At 47.9% G+C, this 9,186-nt stretch overlaps 1 protein-coding gene across 1 annotated transcript; it reads left to right on the top strand.

Moving 5' to 3' along the window:
- The first annotated feature begins 4,333 nt into the window (after window positions 1-4,333).
- LOC136463234 (expansin-A23-like) lies at window positions 4,334-5,489 on the top strand. Its single transcript, XM_066462245.1, has 3 exons — window positions 4,334-4,543; window positions 4,662-4,980; window positions 5,053-5,489. Exons 1-3 carry the CDS (start codon window positions 4,432-4,434, stop codon window positions 5,363-5,365), a joined length of 744 nt encoding a protein of 247 aa, XP_066318342.1. The 5' UTR covers window positions 4,334-4,431; the 3' UTR covers window positions 5,366-5,489.
- Window positions 5,490-9,186: the final 3,697 nt, after the last annotated feature.

Here is a 9,186-nt window from a genome sequence, read left to right as displayed (position 1 = left end):
AACACTCAAGGAAATTGCTATTTCCTTGAGGGTGTGAGCCCTCAGATAAAGCTATTGTTTTGACGGTTCATTTGTGTTACCTTGACGGTGCTAACTCTCAAGAAAATATATATCCTTGGGGCCCAACAAATACCTTGGCGGTAACAAACCCTCAAGAAAATATATATCCTTGGGGGCCAGCTATATTCCTTGGGGTCGTGAACCCTCAAGAAAACGCATATCCTTGAGTGTTGTTACTTTTCCTTGGTAGTGTTAAAAATCTGACCGCTTAAGTATTTCCTTGGCGGTTGAACCCTCAAGGAAATGATTTGTTGCGGCCGGCACTCAAGGAAATAGCTATTTCCTTGTCTCTCTACCCTTGGCGGCCATTCCTTGAGCACTAGCCGCCAATATTGATTTTCTTGGTGGTTTTGGGGCTTTCCTTGAGGGTTTTCGGCCCTCAAGGATATTCATGTCTGTGGTAGTGACTACAGCTCCCATGCTGCACCATCGCAGTCCCCGTCCACATCGCTGCTACTGGCTCTAGGTTCTGGATGGCTGGGTCTGTGTCGATAGAGGGGATGTAGCATCTTGCACACCAGCATATCACATCGGTAGAGGCAACACATGACAGTGAAAGATAGGAGGTGGCCTATGCACCAACGATAGACGTGGGTGGAGGAGTTATCGCCGCTATGCGAGGTCGAGCGCATTGCTCAAGACACCATCCTTGTTGCCCTGTGATGAGAGCAAAAGATAGTAAGAAAGAGAGGAGATGAGGGATGGTGGCATTAGAGGAGACGAGGAGTCGTTCATGATGTCTAGCAGCAAGGATCTACCTCAATCCAGTTGCATCTACCACACTAAAGGCTAGATCTAATCTACCATCATTGAGATGGTGAGAGGAAGGGGCCACCGTTAGGGTGGACGAGGAAGGGGTGGGCACTGGGATGGGATGGGTGTGGTGGCTAGGGTGGGGTGGGAATGAGTGGGTGGATGATGAGGTGGTGGTAGTTGGAGTTGAGGGGACAAAGAGAGGTGGGAAGCGGCCGCACATGCAGATGAGGGAGGTAGGGAGAGAGAGAGGTGCTAAGCTGGTTAGGGTTAAGTGTGTGGCGGATTAGTGCTGGACTTAATGGTTTAGGCTCCAATTCACAAAGGCAGGCCTTTTAAGGGTGTTGAAAGCCAAAAAGGGATAAGAGAGTTGAAGATGGATATGATTACAAAACATGTGCAAAGAAGAAAAGAACAAAAGGTAAAATTTGGCAAACCGGCTTAGATCGGTTTCTAAATGGCCTACACCTGTTTTGGTAGACTCTGCTGCCATGTCCTATACAAACCGACCTAGACATGTTTGGAAAACTGCCTAGGCCAATTTTGACAGTCCGAGCCCAATTTCGTGTTTTTCTTTGTAAACTCATTTGATCTCGTGGAATCTTATAGATTGTGTGTATATGACCACCTCTCTATTTATATGAGAGGATCATGGCCAACTGAGAGATCCATCTATCCGATTAACAAAAATCAATCTACCTTTACTTTTTACCTCCTACCTCAATCTCTTCCAACCCCGTTGCTATTCGGCAGTCTCTCAATGATATTTGCTAGCATTCTAGGTGGCTTTGTCGATCCTAAGGCGAACTGCTGTGCATCTCCCCGATGGGTTTTCCTAGGAGCCGTTCATGGGTTTTTAGGTGAAGAACGAGTATCGAATCAGCCTCGTCGACTACTGGTTGGTTATTGTGCAAGGGCTCTGGTATGGTTAAGCGATTGAAAGAGGATTTGTGCTCTTCCTCGCAGGGATTGTGAAGAGCAACTCTAGTGGATATATTTAGGCTACTTGAAGTGCCTTGTTTGGTCGACTCCTTGCGAGCACCCATGTTGAGGTCAAGCTTGAGAGCTTGCTTTGCTTGTGGAGTGACATTCAAGGATTCTCGCCTCAATGGTGATGTAGGTTGATAGTAAGCAACCGAACCTTAGGTGAAAAATTTATTGTGTCACTTGCCCCATTGGTTTGCCCTCTATTAATTACACTAGCTATTTCTTATTGTTAATCTTGTGCTTGTGTAGTCCGTAAATTTGTTTGACTAGTTGCTTAGTGTAATTTGAGTAGCTAATCTTGTGTAGCTCGATTAGTTGAATATCTAGCTTAGAGTAGGTTGAGTGCTATAGCTTCTAGCTTGTATTGCTACTAGAATTATGTAAAAAAGGCTTGCTTTGAGTGCTTAGGCTAGGCTTGTAGTAGCTGTTAGGGTCATCTCTTATACTAACAAGTTGCCTAGCTTAATTGTGCGTGAAGATTTTTAAATAGGCTATTCACCGTCCCTCTAGCCATCCTAGATCATTTCGTTCTTTCATCCTAGAGCAGATTTAAGCAATTGATTGAGAAGGCCTGCTGATGGTAAGACTTGTTTATACATGTCTTAGTACATTATAGATGTGGAGTTGCAAAAGTGTAACAATTTTTATGAATTTTCTGTACTATTAAAGTGGTGTTTGACCTATATGTAAACGACTTCTGCGGAAATTTTATTAACAAAATTGTTAAATAGTTTTTACCAAATCGTATATAAATTTTCTTGTGAGGCATACCTAATACAAAAATTCTAGGTCCATCACTGTGCGCATGTCAGATGTCATGTGTCATGATTAGAGAGCAAAAGTACCTCACCTAAGGCTCTGTTTGGATCCCTTGAGCTAACAACTAGTTGCTAAAGTTTAGCCCTTAAAGATCCAAACAGGTGGACTAATAGGTGGCTAAACTTTAGCCATAACTCCAACTAGTCGTTAGCCTCTAAAAAAAAAACTAGTTGTTAGCCAATTAGTCCATCAAACCTGGCTATCAGGGGCTAAGTTTCTACCGATTGAAAAAAGTCATAGGATACCTTGGTCCCGTCCGCAACCGCTCGACAAGGCGCGACCCTATCCTCTGCCGGCTTGGTTCCTTCTGTTATTTTCTCATGCACCTGCGCTGCCCAAGCAGCATCTCGCCGGCAAGGACGAGGTAGCCTGTGTAGATCCGCCCCCCAAGCGTCAACGACATCCTCCGCCGCCCCGCCAAGCCGTCCTCCTCGGACGCCAATGGCGAGCAGCAGCAACCGGACCCCAAGCCCCAGCATGGTCTCCATTTCTGCGTGGCCTGGCGCAGCCTGGTGCTCCATCTGCTGCCACTCTGCCCACCCCCCCCCCCCCCCCCCCCCCCCCCCCCCCCCCCCCCCCCGGCATGGCCTGATGTGGTCCGGGCCCCCACTTCTGCTCCGGCGTGGCCTAGCGCGGCCCGGCACTCCGCTCCCGCTCCGGTGCGGCTCCAACACTCCGGCGGGCCCTAGGCTCCCAGGGAAATGCAGCAGATGTCGTGAGAGAGGGTGAGGGAGAGAGAAAGTTAGGGGTATTCTAGTACATCTGGAGATAGGTATGAAGTCGTTAGCCCGTGGATCCAAACGGGGTTGGGCTAATTAATAGTTAGCTAATAATCACTAGTCAGCTAATTACTCATCCTAGTTCATCTAAACAGGACCTAAGTAAATCATATTTTGATTAGGGGTTAGAGTGAATGGTGCACTGGTTTACAAAATCAGTGAGAGAACTACATATAAATTTTGTTTAGGGGTTATCCTGACGAAGTTGTAGAATAGAAAAGGTAGAATTGACTTTAATATCAACCGTAGTTTGACGAGGCTATCCCTTGTTAGCGTGACGAAGGTTCGGCGGACGAAATGTCTGCCACAGCTTAGGCATGACCGACTGCGCGGCGACGGCATCATCCAATCAGGCCTTCCTTTCATTCCGGTGCAGGTGCAGATCATCACTCGTGCCTCTGACGAAACAAACGACATCCTGTCTTAGTGAAGAGGAAACCGCTCGTTATACTCCATTTCACATGCACCCGCGCCGCCGTGCGCGTCTGCAGTGGCGGTTATAATAAGTAGTATATATACAAATGCGTCCATAACGCGCATCTTCGGCGGCGTGCGTCTCTCTCTTGTGGATTGCAGCTTAAGCCATGCATGATGGGGCTGCATAGCCATAGACATGCATGTGCACGCTAGCTAGCCTTACCAGGTTTTGCTTCGTTCGGCGCCCTTAATAGATTTAGCCAATATATTATATATAATCCCAAGAGCCGCCAATCAACAGTGATTACGAAGGCTAATGGCTATGTATATATACAAGACCAATCATCGCACCATCATCATCAAAACAAACTCTATATCCATACCCATATACATATATGTGTCTGGTTTACTAGTGATTGGTACAACAGAATTACTGAAGATATAAACACACCACCAAATTATTCAGGCAACTGCTTTACTCTTCTCCTGCTGCTTTCTGAGCTACGTACATATAGTCTCCTGCTTCTTCTCCAGTTCTCCTACGGTTCTTAGAGGTACGGCTCCAGCTCGAGTTTTCATACTCTTGCTGCTGGCAGCTGCCGGTTGGGCGTCGGCCATGGCCGCTAATGACGCCGTCCCCACCACCACGTCGTCGTCTCCGGCACCAACCGGGTGGCTGAAGGCGCATGCCACCTTCTACGGAGGTGCTGATGCCTCGGACACCATGGGTAAGCTAACCGCTCAAGAACCATGCATGGGACAGCTTTCCTATATATGCCATGAACATATATGATGCACATCTGTCATCGTCTGATCTGATCTAATAATATATGTGTTTGGTGGCAGGCGGCGCGTGCGGGTACGGGAACCTCTACTCCCAGGGCTACGGCACGCGGACGGCGGCCCTGAGCACGGTGCTCTTTCAGGATGGGGCCTCATGCGGGCAGTGCTACAAGATCGCGTGCGACCGCAAGAGAGCCGACCCAAGGTTTTGCAAACCCGGCGTCACAGTCACCGTCACGGCCACCAACTTCTGCCCACCCAACATGGCGCTGCCCGACGGCGGCTGGTGCAATCAGCAGCGCCCGCACTTCGACATGGCACAGCCGGCATTTGAGAAGATCGGCGTCCACACCGGCGGCATCATCCCCGTCATGTACCAGAGGTATTTTTATTTATTTCCTACTACTACCTCTTCCTAGCTGAAAAAAAACAAAAACTAATTTCTTGCTTGTAGAGTTTCTTGCGTGAAGCGAGGTGGGGTGCGCTTCACCATCAATGGGCATGACTACTTCAACCTTGTGCTTGTGACCAACGTTGCGGCTGCTGGCTCCATCAAGTCCATGGAAGTCAAGACCTCCAATTCGAGTAACTGGACACCATTGGCACGCAACTGGGGTGCGAACTGGCACTCTCTTGCATATCTTACCGGGCAGATGCTCTCGTTTAGAGTCACAGACACGGATGGACAAACTATTGAATTCACAAACGTGGTGCCACAAGGATGGAAGTTTGGCCAAACATTTGCATCCAAGTTGCAGTTCAAGTGATAATGAGAGCTCCATCATCCAGGATTATTATTTCCGGTGATTCATTAGTCACAGGAGTTTGATTTAAAGATGTATAGCTGGTAAAAATGCATGAATAATGGAGTCGTTGCTTGTGTTGTACGATATGTATGTGTCTTAGTTGTATCTTCCATTCTTTCTATTGTACAGTCATATGTTTAAATTTATTTTTTATGGTGTATATAAATATGTTCAGTTTATATCTTCAGTAATTTTGTTGTACCAATCACTAGTACAGAAACGACTTTTGATCCACTTTGAAATTTGGCTTTAGTCCCGGTATTTTTCGCGTCTGAGACTAAGAAACCTTTAGTCCCGGTTGGTAGCTCCAACCGGGACTAAAGGACCCTGCCCAATAGCTACTGCGGCAGACTTTTGCTGCATGGGACCTTTAGTCCCGGTTGGAGCTACCAACCGGGACTAAATGTTAACTTTTACTCCCGGTTGGTCCCTCCAACCGGGAGTAAAAGTCTACTCCCGGCTGGAGGCTCCGTCCGGAACTAGAAACGGACCTTTAGTCCCGGTTGGTGTCTTCAACCGGGACTAAAGGTCCCCTCTTATATACCTCTTCTTTCTCTCCGAGCCCGAGCCACTCCGACCTCAGTGTTCTTGCTTCATCGCCGGCCTCTCTTCTTCCTCATCGCTGGTAATCACAAGATTTCTTCGATTCCTCCATCGATTCTTCGGTTCTAAAGGTTACCAACTTTATACTCTCATGTTTCATCAGTAGCATATCTCATTTTGTGGACTAGATATATGTGGTTTTTTATGGTGGATTTTTTTTATTTGTAAGCCATTTAAGCTCAAAAGCACTTTAAAGTTTGCATATTTGGATGAAGGAAGGTTAAAGTAGTTATTCAAAAGTAGTATTCAGCTTTCATTTCTAGCATGCATAGCACACTTCATGGTTTAGAGATATAGAGAATTTTAGAGTTTTTTAATTTTATTTGTTTATAAAATAAGAAATTTATATTATATTCAAAATGAGTATAGAGAGTAGATGACAACTGCTTCCGGGTCCTCGGCCTCTCATCGGGTTCCAAAGCGACTAAGGCCGGACCTCCCTCTCATTGCATACGGCAAGTGTGAGGAGAAGATTATAATGGAGTACCGGGTGAGGAAGGAGTGTCCCAACAAGGGCCATATCTTCTACAAGTATCCGGATCGCAATGTGAGTTATTTTGTCGCATTTGATGATTATGGTTAATTTATACTTATTTTCATGATGATTGTGATTAAAGTTCTAATTTTTTGTTTTAATTTCAGTGGGATGGCACTGGATGTTCAGGCTGGTACTGGGAGGAAGAGTATGTTGAACACGTGCAAAACTCTCTTGCACAGGCGGCTACGGCGGCTGATGAGGCAGTGATCCTGCGGAAGAAGCCCATAGATGTTGAACAAACACATGATCTGTCTGTTTTAGTTGGGATTGGTCGTGAAATCCTTATACTGCTGAAGTGCATTTTAGCTTTAGTTTTTTAGTGGTAGTTGGGATTGTCTACATTGTAGCGAGACTTTCATAAATTAATACCTTGTGTGGTGGCATGCATGTTGTATAATTAACTAATTATGTTCTAGGTTTTAATATGATATGTATGTCATGTAATGCAGATGAGCCGGCATTGGATGTACAATGCTGATCGCCGCTCCCAAGAGTTCATTGAAGGCGTACATTCTTTCTTATGTGTGGCCGAGCCAAACAAACGTGATGGTTTCATATGCTGCCCATGTGCCATATGTAAGAATTTGAAGGAATATGCTAGCTCAAGGAGTCTTCATTCACACTTGTTGAAGTCGGGTTTCATGCCAAACTATATTTGTTGGACGAAGCATGGAAAAACCGGGGTTGTAATGGAAGAAGGTGAAGAAGAACAATAGGACGATGATGACATTATTACTGAATATGGTGCCTTCAATGATACTGCAATGGGGGAAGCTAAAGAAGAGGTAGGGGCAGAAGATGAGCCCGCTGATGATCTTGGTCAGGCCATTCGTGACGCACAAAGAGAATGTGAAAGTGAAAAAGGAGAAGATCAAGTTCGAGCGCATGCTAGAGGATCATAAGAAATTGCTATACCAAACTTATGATGCGGTGCAGAAAAAGTTGGGTACCACACTAGAATTGCTGCAATGAAAGGCAAAGAATAGTGTATCTGACAAGGGATTTGGGGAGTTACTGAAAATCCAAAAGAAGATGCTTCCAAAGGATAACGAATTGCCCGCCACTACATACGAAGCAAAACAGGTAGTCTGCCCTTTGGGATTAAAAATCCAGAAGATACATGCATGTCCTAATGACTGCATCCTCTACCGTGGCGAGGAGTACGAGAAGTTAGATGCTGTCGACAGAATATGCTCGGCAATCCACCGAGGGGTATCCCGCGATGGTAGATTTGTCGGTGGGGGTGCGCGTAATCAGGAACCGGATGGTGACACAAGGCGCAGAGATAGCGATTTAGATAGGTTCAGGCCATCTGATCGACGTAATACCCTACATCCTGTGTCTTTGGTGTATTATATTGATCTGTATGTAGATCCAATCTGATAGATCCTATCCGCTAGGGGACCCCTACCTCTCCTTATATACTCTGGAGGAGGTAGGGTTACAAGTAAAGTAGCCTATTTGGTACTATACAATGTCTTGCGGTGCACGCCGAGCAGCACCGTGCACGTCTTAACCTTGTGGGCCGGGCCACCCCTGGGGGCGCAGCCCATGTCTTGGGGGCCATACCCTCACAGCTAGTCCTCGAGCCTAATAGTAGGTGACGTAGTCACATGGTGCCAGGATTAGAAAGTAGAAGACCAGCCAAGCAGGCAGCCAGTCTCCAGGCGTAGCCTCAAGATGAGAACAAGCACATTCACCGCAAGGTGAAGTGTGCCCACTTAGTCCCCGAGCCTACTGGAATATGAAGAATGAATCTTATAGCAGGGTCAAAGGAAAAGAAGTCTAAAAGATTGTCGACGTCATCTGACATGCGCATATCAAGACCCCAGACGTGCTGCCCAAGATCAGCACCCTGATCCAAATAGCATGGAGCAGCTTGTTAGTGCATCGATGAGACATAGCAAGATCCGACCACCAAGGGAGCACCGAGGAGCAAGGAGTGCCTGGCGTCGCTGGCGATGACCGAGCACCGAGGAGCGAGGAGTCCCCGACGTCGCTGGCGATGACCGAGCACCGAGGAGCGAGGAGCGACCGGCATAGGCGGTGATGTCCGAGCATCGAGGAGCGAGGAGTCCTTGGCATCGCTGGCAATGACCAAGCACCGAGGAGTGAGGAGTCCCCGACGTCACTGGCGATGACCAAGCACCGAGGAGCAAGGAGTCCCCGGCGTCGCTGGCGATGACCGAGCACCGAGGAGCGAGGAGTCCCCGGCGTCGCTGGCGATGTCTGAGCACCGAGGAGCGTGGAGTCCCCGACGTCGCTGGCGATGATCGAGCATCGAGGAGCGAGGAGCCCCCAACATCGCTGGCGATGTTCGAGCACCGAGGAGCGAGGAGTCCCCGACGTTGCTGGCGATGACCGAAAACCGAGGAGCGAGGAGTCCCCGGCGTTGCTGGCGATGACCGAGCACCGAGGAGAGAGGAGTCCCCGGCGTCGCTAGCGATGTCCGAGCACCGAGGAGCAAGGAGTCCCCGGCGTTGCTGGCGATGATCAAGCAACGAGGAGTGAGGAGTCCTCGGTGTCGCTGGCGATGACCGAGCACTGAGGAGCGAGGAGTCCCTGGTGTAGGCGGTGATGTTCGAGCACCGAGGAGTCCTTGGTGTAGGTGGCGAGGTTCAAGCACCGAGGAGTGCCTGGC

Source organism: Miscanthus floridulus, chromosome 7, assembly GCF_019320115.1.
Source record: "Miscanthus floridulus cultivar M001 chromosome 7, ASM1932011v1, whole genome shotgun sequence".
Taxonomy (NCBI): Eukaryota; Viridiplantae; Streptophyta; class Magnoliopsida; order Poales; family Poaceae; genus Miscanthus; species Miscanthus floridulus.
The sequence above is the reverse complement of the archived record's forward strand: the minus strand, read 5'-3'. Positions and strand labels throughout refer to the sequence as shown.